The sequence below is a fragment of the Oenanthe melanoleuca genome, chromosome 8, assembly GCF_029582105.1.
Source record: "Oenanthe melanoleuca isolate GR-GAL-2019-014 chromosome 8, OMel1.0, whole genome shotgun sequence".
NCBI lineage: Eukaryota > Metazoa > Chordata > Aves > Passeriformes > Muscicapidae > Oenanthe > Oenanthe melanoleuca.
In genome coordinates, this window is record NC_079342.1 from 1,903,567 (window position 1) to 1,924,251 (window position 20,685).

General features: G+C 44.7%; 1 protein-coding gene across 1 annotated transcript; it reads right to left on the reverse strand.

Moving 5' to 3' along the window:
• Nucleotides 1-1,318: 1,318 nt before the first annotated feature.
• On the reverse strand, nucleotides 1,319-19,347 carry ALG6 (ALG6 alpha-1,3-glucosyltransferase). Its single transcript, XM_056497974.1, has 15 exons — nucleotides 19,278-19,347; nucleotides 16,829-17,007; nucleotides 13,811-13,895; nucleotides 11,940-12,029; nucleotides 11,201-11,289; nucleotides 9,452-9,534; nucleotides 8,782-8,846; nucleotides 6,754-6,939; nucleotides 6,420-6,555; nucleotides 4,405-4,490; nucleotides 3,952-4,036; nucleotides 2,879-2,949; nucleotides 2,529-2,597; nucleotides 1,957-2,155; nucleotides 1,319-1,791 (listed from the first exon to the last, which is right to left on the reverse strand). The coding sequence occupies exons 2-15, from the start codon at nucleotides 16,908-16,910 to the stop codon at nucleotides 1,597-1,599; spliced, it is 1,521 nt and encodes a 506-aa protein (XP_056353949.1). The 5' UTR covers nucleotides 16,911-17,007; nucleotides 19,278-19,347; the 3' UTR covers nucleotides 1,319-1,596.
• Nucleotides 19,348-20,685: the final 1,338 nt, after the last annotated feature.

The window sequence follows — 20,685 nt, forward strand, 5'->3', positions numbered from 1 at the left end:
CCCAGCCCAGCCTTGGAGCTCTTTGACCTCCTGCTGTACCAGGCCTTTGCCTCTGAAGCAGCTGGGGCTGTTAAGAACCATTTCCAGTTCCACACAAGGTGGATCGGGTGACTCTCACTTTATCACCCCCCGAGGCCACCTCAAGGACAAAGGAAAGGGATACACCCAAAACTAATGTTTGGGTATGGGGGAAGGCTGGGCCTGGGCTCTGCTGGACTCGGGCTTAATGAGAGAGACCCTGGGCTCCCTCTGCTTCCACCCACCTCCATTTTCCTGCCACTCCGAACAGCTTTCCTCAGGCTGGCAAGGATCGGGCTGGTGGGTTTGGGATTTCACAGCCCCTGCAGACAAAGATTCCTGTTTTTACCCGAGTGCCATCAGCCTACACTTGCAGAAAGGCCGTGCTGTGGGCGGAGCTCCTGCATGCCACAGTTCAGAGTCACACCCGCAGAAAATCCTAAATCCTCATGAAAAGATGGAAGTTCTGTTGTTTTATAGGGAACTGTTACAGTGTAGGGAAACTGAACTGTGCTCACCCCCAATATCCTTCTATTCCTGCTTCAGAGCCCCTTTCCCATTCCCTCTGAGCTGCCAGGGGGGCAGTGTTGCCTGGGGGTGTTTTTTCCACAACAAATAAGCCTGGAAAAAGTGCACAAATACACGGAGCTGTGGGAGTCCAGTGCCAGGGCTCAGAACTGGCCCAGCTGGAAGTTCCCAGAACAGCTGATTCACACACTGAGGCTGAGGGCAGTGACAGCCTGGAATGTGACAGGGGAAGCCTTTAAACAAGGGGGAACTTCTTTTATATTTATATATAGATACAGGAAAAAAAGGGCAGACTGACTCCTAATTAAACTATACGACCCTAAATTGCTTTATGATTTATTTTCTTCCTCCATGCTTTGTTATGTTTATAATTACTCAATCAATTTGTATTCTCTGAATTATTGGCTTTGGAAGCTGAGCTGTGCCCAGGGAGAAATTGCAGAGTTGAGTTCAGTTTACATCTGCAAATTGCTGTGCAATTTAATAAGGGGTTTGGGTATTTTCAAACTGCACTGCAGCACCTCAGCTTTTATTGCAGTACAACCTAAAGTTTTGGCTTTTCAGTCCTGTTAAAGAGAGTTGCAGCAGTTTTGGAGCCACACCAGAGCTGCTGACCCCCAGCAAAGGGGGACAGTGACTGGTGCCACAAACAGGTTTGTATCATGAAGCAATTCAGCACCACAACTTCAGTGCTGCCAGGCACCAGTTTCTACTTTACCTGCACTAGTTCTTCATGCTGGGAAAGGAGAAAACTTCATGCGGCTTTTGCTAATACAGTATTTTAGCATTAATTCAAAATTTGGTCCTTTATTAGGCATTTTAGGTTTACAAATGGTAACAAAAGTATAACACTTCCAAAGAAAACAAATCAAATCCCATTCCCAATGCTCTTCAAAATATTTCTCCTTTAAAACAGTCTTTGATTGTTTTGCGTTTAAATAAGCAAAAGGTTTTTCCTGGCTTTCCTCGAGTTGTGTCCATCACACACAGGCTCCTCTGCAGTGCTGGCACCTCTCACTGAGCACTCTCAGTCCTGCAGCTCCAGCTTCATTAACTGATTTTCTTCTGCCCTTTATTCTTGGAGTCCCAGAGTATCACAACATTAAAATAGAGCAGGAAGAGCAGGAAGTGCAGGCAGGACACCACGGCCACGGCCACGGGGAACAAGTCGGGCAGGCGCTGGGGAGGAGGCAGCGCAGCACTGAGCACTGACAGCACTCCCATCAGGGCCAGGGACAGCAGGAACTGCAAGACAAGGAGTGAGGGACACTCAGCCAGCCCAGCTGCCACCTCACTGCTGGCTGCTCTGTGCTCTTCCACACGGCACAGACAAGTGACAGCCCCGCTCCACTGGTCCTGCAGGGCTGGGAACAGCTGCAAGCAAGAGCTAAAGGAACGAAATTTGCTTACCAGGCTCCTGACAATCCTGGGGAAGGACTTGAACCAGGACACATAACCCCTGAGGGAAAGGGAGAAGGCCTTGAGCTGCAGGTCCTCTGCAGAGGTCTTCTCCAGGATGGAGAAGGAGGCCAGGCACACGGCCAGGAAGGCGGGCGTGGTCACGGCGTAGGGCAGCAGCAGCTCGTCCTTCAGCAGCAGCGGCAGCAGGCTGGGGTGGGCAGGGCCAGCAGCCAGCGGGAGAGGGAAAAGCAGCAAATCCAGTTATCCTCACCAGAACTGGCCCAGAACAGGCCTTTCATGGCATCACACATGGGTTCGGGTTGGAAGAGATCTTAAAGCTCATCCTGTTTCAACCCTGACACCTCCCACTGTCCCACTGCTCCAGCCTGGCCTTGGGCACTGCCAGGGACCCAGGGGCAGCCACAGCTGTGCCAGGGCCTGCCCACCCTCCCAGGGAACAATTCCTTCCCAACATCCCATCCAGCCCTGCCCTCTGGCAGTGGGAAGCCATCCCCTGTATCCTGTCCCTCCATCCCTTTATCCCGAGTCCCTCTCCAGCTCTGTAACAGTTTCCAACTCACCTGAAAGTTGACACAAGTAGGAACCACGTGGCCATAAAGGGGATTTCATTTATGATTAAGCAGACTGGGCTAGAATGAGAAGAAAAAGGGATATCAGCTATCCCCTAATCAAACAGCACTGCCAGGATAGGCAGGATATCCCCATGCACAGAGTGCTGTGACTGTCCCCACAGCCACCACTGAAAGCACAGACCAGCCTGGCTGGACTTGCACACCTTCATTTACAAGTGATTTAGAAAAGCAAATATGCACAGTTGTTAAAATCTCATATATTTGTACATGAAAGCAGGATGCAATTAGAAGATGAGGAAAAGATCAAATTTTATCCACAGAAAAATTAATTTACTTACACTGACACGAGAAGAATAGATTTTTCATGGACTTGAAAGGAGAAGAGGAAAAATGACAAGGCACAGCTGACCTTAGGAGAGAGAGCAGAGATGTGTCAGCCTGTGAGTGCAAAGCTCTGCTTTGGTGTCTGCAGGTCCAGCCTCTGTGTGGGGGCAGCACTGAACGAGCTGAGTTTGCTAATTAACAGCTGCCTTTCCTCCAGTGCAAACCCAGAGCAGCTCCTGTGGGCACCCTCATGTACCAAAACCACCTTCTTTGGAAGTTTACCAGAATAATCACAAAGTCCTGCAGGTAGAGCCTCACTCTTGCCCAGCTTCCCTGACAAGAGCAAGGAATCACAATATTCCCACACACAGGCACTGGCAAATCCCACTCCTGGTAAGAATTACTCCCACTTTTGACATAAAATTTTGCTCCTCATCATGACCAGTCAACAGAAAAAGTAAACAAATTATCTTTTTTTTCCCCCACCAAATTAAAACGTGTAAAACCAACCAGTTCTTAGGATAATTGTTAGTTTCAGGTAATATGATAAAACTAAAAAGAGAAATTATCTTGTAACTCTGAAACTTAGGAGCCAGCTCTACCTAATTTAGGAGAACTCAGTTTTTGCATGGCAGCCATGGCAATGTGCTTCAATTCAATGATGTCACTAAGAGAAGGCAAACATTTTGGAAAACAGGATCATTTTATTTTCAAACCACTCAGGAGCTCCCAATGTCCATTTGGGGAATTTTTAATGGAATTTTGCAGCCAGTGAAGGAAGAAAAACTGGCACTTTGGAAGCCAAACAAAAGGAGGAGAAATCCCAACTCCATGAGGTTTAAATGTGTGTGGAATCTTCCAAAGGCTCTTCAGAGGAAGATAATAAAAATGCAGAGTTAAATAAAGAAAACTGAGCTTAGGGAACAAGTCTGGGTTTAAGGGACAAGTCAGAGCCCTGGATTTGAGGAAGTAAAACACTTTTCAACCAACTCCTTTTGATGCATTTAATGCTCCCACCCTCTGTGTCCTGCACTGCTGGTTACCCTCCAGTGGTGGATACAAACCAAGGAGCAGTGGAAACACTCACCAAGGCAAATTTAAAGCCTCGCAGGGAAGGCTGGACAGTGAGCTTGATACAGGCTGGGAGCAGGCTGAGGAATGTCACAGCAAAACTAAAGCATTGGGGAAGAAAAACAGTTTTAATACCTGAGTGACTACAGCCATTAACACTTCACTCTGCAGAGCCAGACCTGAATTCTTCACTGAGCCAAGGAGAAATGGGAGCTCTGACTTCAAAGAGCATTCAAAGATATTTGAATTTTTTGAATTTGCAAGTTTTAACTCCGTTTTAACCAAGCAGCTTAAATCACCTATATAAACAAGAGGGAATTTTTCAGTGATAAATATTCCCCATATTTCTCCCTCATGACTTGGCAGAAAAATACAGTATAGGAAAGAACACAACTTGAGAAAATTTACTCCTTCTGCAAAAAAATATTGCAGATAAAAAACTACCTAAGGCACTCCAGTTATGTCTTACCTGAGTTTTAGCTGAGTCCGAGGGGATATTACATTCTTTATCTTTATAAGGACACTTAGACTGCACCAAATATTGGCTACTTTATCCTAGAAGGAAATAAAAAGGTAATCAGTGATAATTATATATAATTACACTCAGGTTTGTGGGAACAATGGGGCTTGGAAGGTGGGGATTGTTTGGTTTCTACCATGAGAGTGCAAATATGACTTGCAGGTGTACATCACATTCTCAGATGTACTGGGGATAATTCTGCTCTTCAAAAATGGAAAGTTTCAAGAGACCAAATTAAATCATGCTCTGGAATAATTGAGAAATAGTTCTTCAGCACAGGAGACAACAACTTAACCCATGAGAGCAGACACTTTGTGGAGCTGGGGCTGTGGAAGTGTCCCTGAGCAAACCCTGGCCCAGTGAATCCTTTCTCACTGTACCTGCCCGTGCTCGCTGCCCGCTAGCACTGACAGAGTTAACCCCCAATAAATCAAGAAGTCTAAAGACATTAGCACTTGTGCTAGGATCACTTTCAAAATTAAATTTGTAACTGCAGCTCTCTCTCCTGCTGGTGAAACTCATCCCCAGACAGCTGCTGGAGGCACAGCTGTGCAGACACAACTCCCAGCAGCAACTGAGCCCCCTCGGTCCCGCTGCCAGCGCCGGAATCTGCCGGGGATTCCGGGGAGCACAGCCCTGGCAGCACCAGCAACTCCTCCTCACAGCCAGGCTGATCCTCCAGCACCAGCAAGTGTTCCCAGGCTGCAAATGGGAACTGGCACACCCTGGGCTGCAAATGGGAGCTGCACAGAACCTGTCACACCCCAGGCCAAGTTACTGAGCGCTGCTTACGTGGACAAATTCTCATTTTATCTCCATCAGCATCCAGCAAGTCACTGCCCTGAGCAGCTCAGAAAATATTTGGGCTAATATTAGACTAAAATCCTTCAGCTCTTTCACACTCATTGGTTATTGTCATTTAAAGATTTTATTTTTAAACTTGGTATTGAATAAAAGGTGTGGTGAGCAAATAGATAGATTTATAGATTCCAAATAAATCTTAAGGAAAAGGGTAATTGGTTTTTTTGGAGTTGTCTTTTTTTGGAGAGGTTGTTTGGTGTTTGTTGGGGTTTTTAAAATAAACTAGTAGAGAATACACTAAGAACACCTCCACTGCCTTTAGTACATCAGCACCAACTTTGGGGGGGATGGAAAGTGCCAGTTGTGATATTATTTACATCTAAAAAATATTAAAAGAATAATTAAGATTAATCAAACTACGTGAGAATTTGCTTTAATCCCTGTGACAACCTGGAAATTCAAAGCTGCATTTCCTGAGTTAAGCCTGAACTTGAGAATTTGCTGTAAAAAGTGTAACATTGACTTGTGCTCCCAAAACAGCAGCAATTCCCTGTGACATGAGAACTCTTTCTTTTATCCTAAATTCCTGTGGCATTGCCATCCAGTAAATGAGGAATTGAGTGACTGGATTAAAGCTCAGCACCTTCAGCATGGGCATGTCCACAGCCTGAGCAAAACCAAAAGTAGAAGTGGCCTAAAACTCTTGGAAAATATTGTGGAAACTGCACAAGGCGAGTCAAAAAGGAAGTTCTAGGCTGCATCTAAATCATCACTTAAAAATAATTTTTAAAAAATAATTAATCCCATTGAAAAGAGGGGAGCAGAACCCGAGAGGCTGAAGCCATTGACTTTCAAGGTTACATCTTCTGACACTGTCAACTACTATGGAATCTATTTCAATGGAAAAATGTATGGATTGAAGTATGGGTTTGATGATGGGATAAGTGTTGTCTCCTGGTATAATATCCTGGAAGATGCCAGCTGAGCTGGGGTTAAACACTGGATTAAATAACTGGCAAGAAACGACTGCTGAAGAAGCCGTCTCGAGTTACTCGCCCTGCGCTGTGTCTCCCCCATGAAATCCTAAAGGTCAGGCTGAAGGTTTCTCCAGGGATCTAAGAATACAGGACAGGGCAGTGGGTGGGAGAAGAAAACATGCATGCCTCAAACAAGCCTCTGTCAATGGGAAAGAGTCTTCTGAGTACTTGCATGATTTGTTCCACGTCGGTGCCGAACGGGAGCCAGCAGGCAGCGAAGGACACCAGCACTGTCCCTGCCAGTTTGGCCAAGAGCACCAACCTGCAACAGGACAGCACATCAGCACAGAACCCGCAGAGCTGGGCACAAACAGCAGCACTGCCCATCCTGCAGGACTGCAGCACAGACAGGCACCCTCACAGAAATGAACCCAGGAATGCCCACGTGCACGTAAGGACAATCCCGCTGCCCAGGCCAGGCTGGTTCCTGAGGGAGATAAAACACTCAAAACTCACTTACCCCTTTCCTTTCAGTCCCTTCTTGAAGCACTTTCCAAGTAAATAGCAAAAAAAGGGCAGGGAATGGTAGAGCTCCATTTGCTTATAATTTAAGGCCAAGCAAAAGGCCACGGAGCCCAGGAGGTCCCAGTCATGGGACAAACAAAGGACAGCCCACAAGGCCAAGCCAAGGCTCACTGAGTTGTATATGGTTTTTTATGTCAAGGACAAGATACACATCTCACTTCTGGAAGGCAGCAATTAATGCCCTGAGGGGAAGCAGAAATAGCTTGTAAAATGAGTTTTGCCAAGTTAGTTTTAACAACACTTTGCCAGTTGTGACTATGTTGTCTCCAGAGATAAAAAAAATACTTCCACTGAAAGTGTAGTTCTTGTACTTAAAAAGTTTGGTTCAGAGCTTGCCCAGGAAAATCAGAGAGCAAATTCTGTGTGTGTTAATTACACATGTAATTAACGTGTTCAGCCAACCCAGCTTTTAGTGGCAGTAACAGCTCTCTGCAACAAGCAACATTTTCTCCTTGATATTTCCATGAGTAATGATAAAGCTCTCACAAGCTTCCCCTTCCAGCTCCCACAAGGTATGTGCAGAATATTCAAATATGTCAGTGTTTAAATTATGTATAATTTAGTTTAAGGACTTCTGAGAGGTTTGTGATTCTGTTACACACACCCTCATCCATAACCAATTCTAATCCTGAGCTGCTAATCCTGTTCAAACAATGAGTAGTAGTTGCTAAAAACAATGTTACTTTCAAAAGATCTTCCCCTACTCAGGAGATTTTGAAGAGACTAAATGACAGTTACTATAAAACAAAGTATTAGCTTTGGGTTTTACTTTTTTTTTAAACTTCGATAAACCAGTAAACACAGAATCCCAGAATGGTTTGAATTGGAAAGGACCTTAAAGCCCATCCAGTGCCACCTCTGCCATGGCAGGGTCACCTTCCACTGTCCCAGGGTGCTCCAGCCCTGCCCTGGGCACTGCCAGGGATCCAGGGGCAGCCACAGCTGCTCTGGGCACCCTGTGCCAGGGCCTGACCCCCTTCCAGGGAGGAATTTCTCCCTAATATCCAATCCAAACCCACCCTCTGGCAGTGGGAAGCCATTCCCTCCAGTCCTGTCACTCCATCCCTTGTAAACAGTCCCTTGTATTTCTTGTATTGTCAGAAATGTCACAATATTTTGTTTTCCCTCTGTCAACCTAAGCAGCTGTGACAACACATCCAGCTTGCCCACGGAGCTCTCAGCCCACTCACATTTCCCACTCCACATCACCAGGAGTATTTGACACCTCATTGATTTCACATCAGCAAACTCACACTGAGAGCCCTGATCCTGCAGAGGTGCAGCAGCTCAGGGAAACCAATCTCTGACCTGCTGGAGCTGCTCAGAGGGTGGCACTGGTCACGTCAGAGTGGTAGGGCTGGCACAGAAATCTGCAGGAAATCCCTGCCTGCACAGCAGCTGCTGCACCTCCAGCCTGGGCTGAACTGACAGCACTGGCCTGTTCCTGTCCAAAACCAGGACTGTTACTAACAAAAACCCCCTGTGCAGGTGTCCTCCAGCACTAGGGAGCAGCCAGGCCTGAACTCACCTCCCTGAGCTGTGCAGCCAAGGCAGAGGGGAGGTTTGACAGAGCTGAACAATCACACAGCTCCACCTGCCACTGCTCTGCCATCCCTGGAAGATCTAAGGGGATTCCCTCTGCACACACAAATCACAGGAGCACAACCCATCACTCTCTTCCCTGTCACAACCCCACTGATGCTGCTGCAGTGAAGTGACTGACAGGGAGATGAGCTGGAGGCATGGCAAGAATGATATTCATGTTGGGATTGATTTGTGCCAATATCAATAATTTTTATCTCCAATATGTTTCAGACTTGCAGGTTCCTTTGATATCTCTGTTTGGGGTGGCAGAACCCCCCAGATAACTTTGTACACAAAAGTCACCCCGTGCTCAGCTAACAAGTGCTAAGGAGCAGCTCTTCCAAAAACAGGAATTCATTTCCATGCAGAACAAGGATACTGGAAGTGCCCATGGTCAATAAGGATGAGGCCTGGGTAAAGCAAGATGCAGAGAGCACTGGAAACCTGGCAAGAAGGATGAAAAAAGAGAGGGGAATAATAATTAGTCCAAAATTAGACATTAGACAGAGGAACTTCTCCAGTACAAAAATGTGCATCCTATACATAAGAATCTTATTCTCTACAAGTAATCATCTGTCAGGAATATTTTGAAGAATAAAAAAGGATAAAGATTTGCCATAAATGAGAAAATACTGAATATTGCCTGCCCTTTACAATAGCTCAAAGATCACCTACACCCATCTTAAACCACTCCAGAAATCAGGAGACTTTTTATTCCAAAATCTACTGTAAGGAGAGTTCAAGACAAAGCAGTTCCCAAATCCCCCCTCTCACCACAAATCTTTTTTTTTTTTTTTTTTTTTTTTTACTACTCAAGTAATAAATTCACGGGAAAATCTTGTTATTAAAAGCATTAAAATAAATGCTGTAAGATAAAGGTTTTTAAAATATTTCTTAAGTGAAAAGCCTGTAATACGAGCTATAGTGGTTGTTATCAGTTTTACATGGAAGCCATCAGGGTGTTCTAGGTGTTAATTAACTCAGGGTTACATTTCTACTCTGTTCTAACAGTGTTTCCTTTGTTTAATTTACACACACCAGGTACTTGCCTTTTTTTTAGCAGATGTTTCTTTCAAGGAAAAACAATATAAAATAACTGCAGGGATATAAACCAGCAAATCAGCAACAAACACTGAAAAATAAAGATTAACTTTCCATTAGAATCCTCTCACAAGGAGGAGGGAAGGAAAAAACACAGGCAAATAAACATCAAAACATCAGAAATAAACTGGGCAGTTCCACTTCAAAGGACAAAAAGAACCAGATCTACAGAATTTGATCTTGTTAATGTTTCTAAGGTTCATTTCTGATGTCCCAAAGCTGCTGCTTCCACGTGTTCAGCTGTCCTGGCTCCTGGCACAGCCTCAGTCACTCTCTAGTTCCTCACATGCCACAGGCAGGGCAGGCATTCGGGAATGGCCCAAAGAAACCAGCCCTGCCTGCAGCCAGGTTGTGGGACAGGACAGAGGCTGGGGCACAAGGGAGAAACTCCAGATTATCCCAATCCCTGTGGGAATTACCAGTGATGTCTCTTTATCCCTAAAGAGACTGAAAGCAGGGATTTGGCTTTGACCACCTGCCTACAGCAAGGATTTGTGAGAGGGGAGAGGAAAACAGAGCCAGCAGGTTCCCCTGGCCAGGGTACGTCCAGCAGGTGAATTCTTCTTGAGTTGTCTTAAAAACTCAAGGAAAATTCAGATTATTTCTATAAACCAATTCCAGCAAATGTGCAGTGGCTTCAAGAGGGAAAGGAGAAGTTTAAATATTTCAGTTATCCAGGGTTGAACTGTTTTGCCAGCTTAAGCCACTAAACAAATATACCCAAGGTGTAAGCAAAACAAATACACTGATGCTTAAAATAAAGCTGCCATTGACCACCCTGAATTAATTTAATGCACTCTTCTAATGGCCCCTGTTAAAAAGTGTTTATCAGCTCTCCAGATCCATCAGTGTTGTGTCAAGTGAGTTGATTTCAAAATTAATAAAGACCATTTCAAGGGTAATTAAATACTAGTGATTTTTATTTTTTTTCAATTCAATCAATTACCAGAGAGCAGTCTGAGAGGTTTGTGAAGTACAGAAAAGCTACTGATGAACAACAAATTCTGCTGGTGCAATCAGAAAGCATTTTGTGTTAGAAAAAGCAAAAGACATTTCAAATGAAAGAAAATAGTAACAAGAAACAAGAGTTCATTGCCACATTTCTGTCCTACTGCTACATCTACTAAATTATGGTACTAAACAACTTCTGCATTTGTTTGCAGTTCAAAACAATCAAATGGTCTAAGACAAATTTAGTATACCTGTAGCAAAATAAATTGTTACTTTTTTGTTTACCATCATAATATCAAATATCTCTGCTTTTGAGATCAGCTCCTAATGAAGATCTCTGATACCTCCAGAGGTTAAATCAGTAAACAAGTAAACAGTAAATGCCAAGCTACATGTAAAATAATTTTACAATAAGAACCAAGTTAAGCTAAAAATAAAAAAAACTGTTTATCAGAATGGAAGTGAAAACAAGAATATTTTCTAAACTTAAAAATAGGTCTATGCTATAAAGGGTAGTTGTGTTTAGAGATTTTAATTAATTGGGTTGAAAACTTGTTTCTGTATTTTCTATTTATCAGCTTCCCAAATGATGGCAGAAGAGGAAATAATGCAGGAATTTGGCTCAGAAGCAAACCTGCAAAGCCACCTAATGAAAAGTAAAGCCAGAGAAGCTGCATATTAAACATGCAGAATTAGTAAGCAAGACAAATGTGCAGGAAGATCCCAAGGAAATATAATCCTCCTACCTGTTGTACGCATAAATAACTTATGGGGCTGACTCTCATAGCCCCGAGATGTGTGCAGAGCAACCCAATCAGGATTTATTAACTTTGCACTGTAAAACAAAGTACAGACACATCAAAATGCAGACAGTTCTCATTTCCCTTTACACTCCTTGCAGCAATAAAGATGACACACAGAGAAGCAGATTCCAAGAATTAAGATGAATGAGAAGAAATATTTCAGAGAGCAATAGTGATCAATGAAAGCTTTTCCTCACCACTAGATCAGTTTACACTATAGACTGTTTCACAATTAAAAAAAATAACCTTTGGAAACAGTAAAAATGGAATACAATATTTATTAGGACAAGATAACCACCTCCAGTCTGGTTCCAGGGACTTTAAAAAAAAACAATTGTAAATACCTTTCATGCTTAAGTATTAAATATAAACCATTTACAGTTCACATAGATGCCCCACATAGCTGTGCCTGTGCACTTTAACCTACATTCTTATTCCATAAGTCTCATTCCAACAGCAGCAAAGCCCTTGTGGAAAAAGTATTCCAATAACAGAATTCTATTTACATGATCTCCACTCATCAAATGTCACTTGGGCTCTGCACACACGAGAGCTTTCCCAGGCAATGTCCCCTGTTCCTACAGCACTTCTCCCTGGGCATCCCACATCCAGCAGTGGCTTGTAGAAAAGCTGAATATCCACAAAGAAAACTGTAACAAAAGATTTAAAGCACCGAACTTACATGTAAGCACACACAAAACTGTGATAGGCAGTGAGAGGTGGGTAATCGAGGCCCCAGTACAGCAGGTTGTTGTCACTTGTATTAAAGTACCTAGAAAAATAAAATTCAATTTAAAGATGATATTTCCAGCTTGGTTTTGACTCAAGGAAAAGGCTGAATATTAAATCCAAAACAGAAGGTGGCAACATCTATTCCTGCTTAATTTTAATTCCCATTTAAAAAGTCTCAAACAACAAAATAACGACAAAGGTGATGCAGAGTTCACACATTTGTAGTTGCAAAAAAAAAAAAAAAAAGTTGCTAAAGCTCACTTCAGTGGAGAGGGAACTCCTGGTTCTACCTCCAAACCCAGGTGGACCCCATGAAAGAAAGGAAAAGGATTTTCCCATTTGGGATTGTGTTGTGTCAGGATTTCTGTGGCTTCAGTTAAAATGAAGTCACCTCTTCCAAAGGGGATCAGAGGGGTTTGTGCAAGGAAAAGTTCCCCAGTGAGGAGCAGCCCCTTCCCATCTGCCAGTGAATCACTGCCTGGCTGCTCCCACTGCCACAGGGCAGCCTCCTGGCTTTTCCACTTCCTCTCTTCAAATGCAGCCAATTTTTGACATTTATTATAGTAAATGATATTTCCTGAATTCTTTATGAGCTGCCTGAAGTGTCTTCTGAGTTGATGATAAATCACAATTCTTTGAGTTGCATCTCTGCCTCTTATCCTACAATTGAAGATTGCTCCTGCCAAGGCAGTGCAGATTCTTCATGCAGAACGTCACAGTTTGCAACTTTCAGGAACTTGCCAGTTTTGGGGGCTTATTTTCATTTTACCTTCCATAAAGTTTTCAATTAAAAAAAAAAAAAAAAAAAAAAAAAGAAAAACAACCCTTATATACCCAGTAGTATTTAGTAAAGAAGCTTTCAGAGTTTTAATTAGCAGTAAAATAAGAAAGGATGTTCCTAAAGCAGCCTTTAGTAAATAATGTCAAGACTTTAAAGAATAACATAAACCAGAATTATTTAAATTCTAGAATGCAATCCCTAGCACATCAGCCAAGATGTGGTGTTCCAAACACACACTTTGCTGTATTAGAGATTCAATTCCCAGAGCAAACCCAACCCAAAAAACCCTTCAATTATAAATAAAAAATTCCACAAATTATAAAACCGGAGAGCAAATACAAGGCCAAGGTGCCTCCCTGGCAGCCCCTCAGCTGAGCCCAGCCTGCAGCAGTGTCTGATCTGGCCCCTGGGAATGCCTGGCCATAGTGGCTGCTATAACTCCTCATTGTAAGGAGATACAGTTCAGTGTAACAGAGTGGATCAAAGCTGGCAACTCCATTATTGTGTAACACCTCTTATCCCAACTCTGGCACAGTCAGGGTTTGGATATCCCAGGGAAAAAAAGGACAAAAATGATAATATAGGAACAGCAGGATGATCTGAGGTCACTATACAGAGCCATCTGCAGAGTTCACATGTATTTGCAGGACACAAGGGAATTAATTTTCTATTTTGTCAGATTAGTCTGCTCCCCCACAGACTGTCAGGGAAAAATTACACCACATACACACACAACACCTCTGTCCTTGCTGGAAGATGAGCTGGAATTCCAATACATTCCAGTTGGAGTTGTAGCACACATATGGACTAAATTTCTACTCTAAAATATATTAGGAATAATGCAAAAACAAATAAAATATTTAGAATAATTCTCCTCCTGTTTTATGTGATCTGTAAAAATGAATCTCTCTACCCTTAAATCTAGAATCCAGAATTCCCACAGGTAAAAATCTCATGGATCATGGGAGCAAACAGTGAACTCAGAGGTGTAAAACACAAGCAGGATTTCCTCCCATTCTCCCTTTGTTAGCCCCACCTACCACTGCCTGATGGGTAAGTTGTAGGTGATTTCTTGCCAGTGCCTCTGAGCCTCATAGTCTCCATACATGGGTGGTTTTCCTGCCCCTGAAAAGAGAGGACACAGCATTTAGGACATGATTTGGTTTATATTTGCTTTCCCCCAGTTATGTATTACATATTAATTACTAATTTTATTCTCCTTTCCTCTATATTGAGAGCAAATAGAGATCTCATCATGCAGTCTAACAGAGAGAGAGAAGAAAAAAAAGAAGTTATGTGTTCTTTTGGCTTTCTGGAGATTTCTGCAATGAGCATTTATCAAGATACTCTGCTGTGAAGAACTGCTTCCTCATCTGACAAAAAAAATCATTTCCAACTGCAGATGAAAAATGTGGTACTTTCCCTGAACTAGGAAAATGCACATAATGGACATGTTACAGTGATTCTGTGGGAACTGCTGCACACTCTTGGTGTGTGATAACTGTCAATATTCTCACTTGTGTTTCAGCCATGTCATGGTACCTTACTCTTAATATCATTATAATATTATTATTTGCCTTTTTCATGGGAAAAAAGCTTTATCAATGCAAATACTTCAGATGTCAAACATTCCCCTCAATGGAGCCTGTGATAATGGCAGCATGCAAAGCACCTTCCCAGAGTTTATTTACTTCTATTAACCTGATCACTGAGAACAGAAACTGGACTGATTGTGCTCCCAGTGAAATATTGACATGAGCCAGACAGAGATTTAAGAGGTTCTTTAAAAGATGGGAAAACCATCTCTGGTTTTAGCCATGATCTATGTTTGTGGAATCCCAGGAGCTCAGCAATATGCAATTTATTCCCAGAAAGTGGAAAGGACCTCTTAGCTCTGCTAATTTCTTCCTGGGTGGTGGACAGAGAAGATTATCTCCACTCTCACACACTCAGCCTAAAGTTTCCCAAATAAGTGAGGTCACTGGAGCACTGGAGTTTCATCAGTGTCAATTCTGTAGCTGTAAGTCCAGTGGAGCAAAGAATCTGCCACTGGATTATTGAAATGCAAAATAGGTATTACCCAAATTCTAGAGTGTGTGTGTATTAATTTCTCAGTCTCTAGGGGAATGAAGGAATGAAAAAAATTAATTGGCTTCAGAATGATCAAAAGATCTGCATCCAAAGGTTTGATTATTAAAAGCCAAGATCAGTTAGTTTGACAATGCACACTTAGCTTCCATGTACAGAAAGCATCAAGCACACAGGCAACCTGAGTTAAAAGAATTAATAAAACTGGAATATTTTCTTTTAAAAGGCTCACAAATATCTTAAAAGTAGTGATCTTACTCAGTTTTCTTGTTAACCTGGGAACAGACTTTTTAGGGGTTTGAAGCTGCCTCTCAACACTTGGATTTAGCAGGAGTTTGGCAATGCATTAAAAAAATTATGCATTAACCTCTGAAACCAAATTTTTCCTCAATAATTCCCCACGACCAGGTCATCACTAATGGTAACTTTTCAAAATCAGGTATTAGTTTCTGTTTTTTCATTCAATTCCAGAGGCAGATCCAAAAGCAAGCTGAGGGCAAGGAACTGAGTGGGAATGAGACAGAGATACAAGGGTGCACAGTAAATGAGGGTGGAATTAAAAGTTTATCATATTTTCAAAGAAAAAAAATAATTCCACTGGATTTATGTGTTTGACAGCTCTAATACTGGGGTTTGTCTTTTTACAGCCAGCCAATGCTCAAAGTTAAGCTTCAATAATTTGCTGGACTGGATCAGATTCAGCTTTTCCTATTCCAAAAGCAGTTATATCAGCACTGTGGAGGAAAGAAAATTTTAAAATTGTTATTTTAGCTCAGCTTTATTTTAGACTCTCTTCCACAGTCTTGATTGGTTTGAAATCAAATCAACTTACAAAAATCTAGTTAGCAACGGAATTCTAAATAAATCCTCTTGCACTGCAAGAGAAATTCAGTGTATGCCTGAAGACAGGGTGTTTCATGCCTAGAGATGGGCAAAAACCTCAGTTAACCACAGATCCCTCAGAAATGGCATTTTAAGAAAGCAAACTCAAACCAAAACAATTGGAAATTAAAAAAATCATGCATTAACCTCTGAAACCAAATTTTTCCTCAATAATTCTCCATGACCAGGTCATCACTAATGGTAACTTTTCAAAATCAGCTTCAAGCAAGTTCCTCAAGTAAATGAAACCCAGTATTACCAGTTAAAAAACACCAAAATGCTACTGAGCAGCTCAAGCTACTCAGGGGATGAGACTCCTCACTGCCTCAAAAAAAAAAAAAAAAAAAACAGAGTAAAATTCAACTTGTGATTCTTTGGGCTGATGAGGATTGAAAGTATCGGTTCATTTTTTATCTATTTTTTTTAAATTTACAAAGAGAAAGCCTTGTGCAAGCTTATTCCAAGAGTGGGAATGGAACTGGGAGGCTTGGAAGGGAACTTGCTAATTCTTTGCAAGCCTTCTGACACGGGGAGGAAAAAAACTCATCCATTACCAGAAGGTAGCTCTGGCTCCTGCTGTAAACAAGCTTAAGGAGGTACAGCTACAAGGCAGAGTCATTGTTCACTCCATGTCATCTCTGCACTGTCTTCATTAGCACCAGGATTAGCTAAATATAAGCTAAATAAAAATATAAATAATAAGGTTATATCTGCTACAGAATTTAAAAGACAATATGAGGCAAATGTACAAGTGGACTGCATTATTCTGCACATAAAGGCACAGGGGAAAACAGCCAGATCTTGATCCTAAAACATTAATGATCATCAGAACCACCAAAAAAAAAAAAGCTTTGGTGGTTCTTTCCAGTGTTTTGTTCCAAATTGTGATGTTAATCGTGGCACACTTCAAAAGATAAGAAAAAGGAATTCTCAGGGAAACTGAGAGGAACTAAAATATAACAACAGTTGAAATGACACATCTCTGCCTATTTATGATTTTATATAAACAGCAATACAATCAATAAGCAATGAGTAACATTTTGATTTCTCAGAAGCCCCAGGAGCCCTGTCCTGAGGCTGCTGCTTACCTGAGTAGGAGCCCAGGGACACAGCCCAGCGCACGGTGAGTGCCAGCAGCACCGTGATTGTCATCAGGCTCCACTTCTCCATGCCTGGGCCTGGGGACACTGCAGGGACACTGCTGCAGCACCAGCCAGCCTTCTGTCCTCAGCCAGGACTGCCAAACAACCCCTGCACTCACAACTCACTGTATTATCAACAAGCACAGGGGTTAAAAAGTGAGGAAATATCCCAGTTCAGAGCACCACAGCAAGATTATGCAAAGTGCACATCTGGTATAGGCACCACTACTGGTTTAAACCAAATAAAAGTCATTTAGAAGTTAATAAGTGTCAGGAGACATTATTCTCCGTCCTTCTACCCCCAAAAAGCAACAAGGCTGATGTCCCACCAAGCTTATTTCACCACACTAAGTACTCAGTAAAAGTAAGAAATATTGACAGGTCTGTCAAACTGAATCAAACTCAGAAATCAAGAATCAGGAAAATTATTATGTTGCCCTATGGAAAAAAAAAATAAAAATCAAACCATCAAACCACTAGCCACAGAATATGCAAACTTCAACCCAAATAATCAAAATAATTCTAGTCTGAACTAGGGAAAAAAGTGAGGAAGAAACTGTTCCAATCTTGAAGGGTACAACTGCCACTGACTTTCCTTGAAGAAATGGTATCATTTGATTTAAGTGAGTTTAATACACTTGTTAGTGACCAAAAACAAAAATCCTACACAGCAAAAGCACTGAGCTCCTGTTTTAGTAATAGACAAACAACATCTAAGGCATGTTTAGGTTATTCTTCTCTGACTCCACCCATACTTATTTACTATTCACAGAAAGGTGTGACCCAACACCACCACCAAGGGGAAAAAAGAAGTTAATTAATAATATAAATCTGTGGCAGCAGATCTCCATCTATAGGTAGAAAGGTGAACACTGATGTTTGCATGTTTTCACCTGTGCCTAAGCCACAGGGGAGGCACTTTTACCTAAATAAAAGATATATCTGTCCTTCTTTTCTATCTCACCACAACATTAATTAATTATACCTTCCTAATTATCACATAGCACCAGCCTCACCACAGACTCCTCCATCTCTGTTCCACTCATTTACTTTTGCATTCCCTACAAATGTTTTCTCGGATATTGAGTTTCTTTCTCTGCTCTTAAAAGTGGCTCTTAAAATAATCTTCTCTACTTATTTTCCACCTTTAACAATTATCCCATACTACCCATAATAAGTAGCTATGCTTTTATTAGCTTTTAAAGCACAGAACTCTTAATTTTGGTATCCTGTGGGTAACATCATTAGACAAGGAATAGTTTTTAGGGGATGATAAAGCCGGTTTGGACAATCCCAAACTTTTCACCTTCCTCTGGACGTGCAACACCTGAGGGTCTCTCAAGATCCCACCTGTAAGTGTGAGATGAAAATCACAGCTAAAAAAAACCCAAAAAAACCGCTATCCTTCCACTGCCTATGGTGAAGATCTAGATAAATAACACCAATACAAACCACCCACTGCTGGCCCAAGGAAGCTGCAGAACTCAGCCACAGATGCACTATGCACTGCCCTGAACAAAACTTGTTTTAAGAGGTGCCAACACACATTCCAGCAGCCAAAAAACGCACGCACTGAATGAAGAACCTAATTTGTTGCAGCAATACCTGTCTACAACCTTGCTGTTCCCCTAACCCTTGTCAGGAGATGCCTTTATTCCTCACATCACCCCCCACTCCCACACCTCGCTCTGCCCCGGCCTCCTCAGAGCCCTCAGCGCGGGCTGGCACCGGGGCTGGGCTGAGAGCCCACCCGAGCTGTCCCCGGCCACCAGCGGGCCCTGCTGCCCCTCCACCCGCTCTCCCTCAGCTTCTCAGCCCCCTCAGCCCGTTCTCCCTCAGCTTCTCAGCCCCCTCAGCCTGTTCTCCCTCAGCCTCTCAGCCCCCTCACCCTCCTCAAACCCTTCAGCTCATTCTCCCTTAGTCTTCTCAGGCCCCTCACTCTGCTCTCCCTCAGCCTCCTCAGCCCATTCTCCCTCACCCTTCTCAGGCCCCTCACCCTGCTCTCCCTCACCCTTCTCAGCCCCGCAGTCCTCAGCCCTTAGCCGGCTCACCCCACAGGCCCCTCACATCCCTGAGAAGCTCCAGCCCTGACCGCCCTCACCCCCGTCCCCGCTCAGCCCCCTCAGCCCCCTCACCTCCCCGCGCCGCTCCCAGCCCCGCTCACTGCCCCGGCTCCCTCAGCCCCCTCACCTCCCTGCACCGCTCCCAGCCCCGGCTCCCTCAGCCCCCTCACCTCCCTGCACCGCTCACTGCCCCGGCTCCCTCAGCCCCCTCACCTCCCCGCACCGCTCCCAGCCCCGCTCGCTGCCCCGGCTCCCTCAGCCCCCTCACCTCCCCGCGCCGCTCCCAGCCCCGCTCGCTGCCCCGGCTCCCTCAGCCCCCTCAGCCCCCTCACCTCCCCGAGCCGCTCCCAGCCCCGCTCGCTGCCCCGGCTCCCTCAGCCCCCTCACCTCCCCGCACCGCTCCCAGCCCCGCTCGCTGCCCCGGCTCCCTCAGCCCCCTCACCTCCCCGCGCCGCTCCCAGCCCCGCTCGCTGCCCCGGCTCCCTCAGCCCCCTCACCTCCCCGCACCGCTCCCAGCCCCGCTCGCTGCCCCGGCTCCCTCAGCCCCCTCACCTCCCCGCGCCGCTCCCAGCCCCGCTCGCTGCCCCGGCTCCCTCAGCCCCCTCACCTCCCCGCGCCGCTCCCAGCCCCGCTCGCTGCCCCGGCTCCCTCAGCCCGTCCCGCTCGCGGCTCTCACCGCGCTCGGGCCGGCGCGCGCGCTTCCGCCTGCGCGGCGCCTTCCGGGCGGGCTGTGCGCGTGCGCGTGCGCGTGCGCGGGGCGGGCGGCGGGAGCGCCTGAGGGACGCTCCGCCATGAACGGCGCCGGGGCTGAGGGGATCCGGGAGGAGGGAGCGCTCCAGGGGAACCTCAGAGCGCTGTCCAGCGCCTAACGCGGCTCCGGGAGAGCTGGAGAGGGACTGGGGACAAGTGACGGGGGAAGGGGGAATGTTTCCCGCTGCCAGAGGGCAGGGATGGATGGGATATCGGGAAGGAATTCTTGGCTGTGAGGGTGAGCAGGCCCTGGCTGCCCCTGGATCCCTAAAATTCTCCAAGGTGGGTTAGACGGGACTTGGAGCACGCTGGGACTGTGGAAGGTGTCCCTGTCATGGCACTGATTGGGCTTTGAGGTCCCTTCCAACCTAAAGCAGTCAGGGATTCATGTTTTTCTACCATGCCAGCTCTCTGGGGAGCAGCTCCTCGGCCTTTACAACTTGGATTTCTGGGAACCGAGTGGTACATAAAGCTCCTAGCACAGAATCCCAGGCTGGGTCAGGGACCATGCTGGGTACCCTGGTGGCAGCTCCCTGCTGAGGCAGGGCCATCCCTGAGCACAGGGCACAGGGTTGTGTGGTTGAGTCTCTACAGTGAGGAAAAGTCCAGAATCTCTCTCTGGTGCACCACAGGCCTCACTTTTAAACCTTTCATTCTTACCTCTTTTCATTCTCTTGAAGGTCTTGACAAAGTACAGAGCATCACAGATGGTCACAGAGAATCCCAAGATGGTCTGGTTGAAAGAGACCTCAAAGATCATCTCATTCCATCCCCTGCCATGAGCAGGGATACCTTCCACTATCCCAGGCTGCTCCAAACCCCTTCCAGCCTGGTCAGACTGAGGTCAGGACATGAAACTGAAGAGAAACCTGATTATTATTAAAACTAGCACCACATACTGAGGGTTTCACACCCTCCAGGTGAGCTGGCAGCAGTGCCCTCCTTGGACTGGAATCCCAGGGCTGAAGGTTGTGATAGGTTTTAAACACA

What these genes read in the sequence shown, in the direction of transcription:
- ALG6 (XM_056497974.1), bottom strand. Translation starts at nt 16,910, where the DNA reads ATGGAGAAGTGGAGCCTGATGACAATCACGGTGCTGCTGGCACTCACC. An exon ending in TTGACAGAGGCTTGTTTGAG is followed by an intron (nt 4,491 to 6,419) that starts GCATGCATGTTT and finishes ATTTCCTTCTAG; the next exon opens with GATAAAGTAGCCAATATTTG. An exon ending in GAGGCTTTAAATTTGCCTTG is followed by an intron (nt 2,950 to 3,951) that starts GTGAGTGTTTCC and finishes CTCTCTCCTAAG; the next exon opens with GTCAGCTGTGCCTTGTCATT.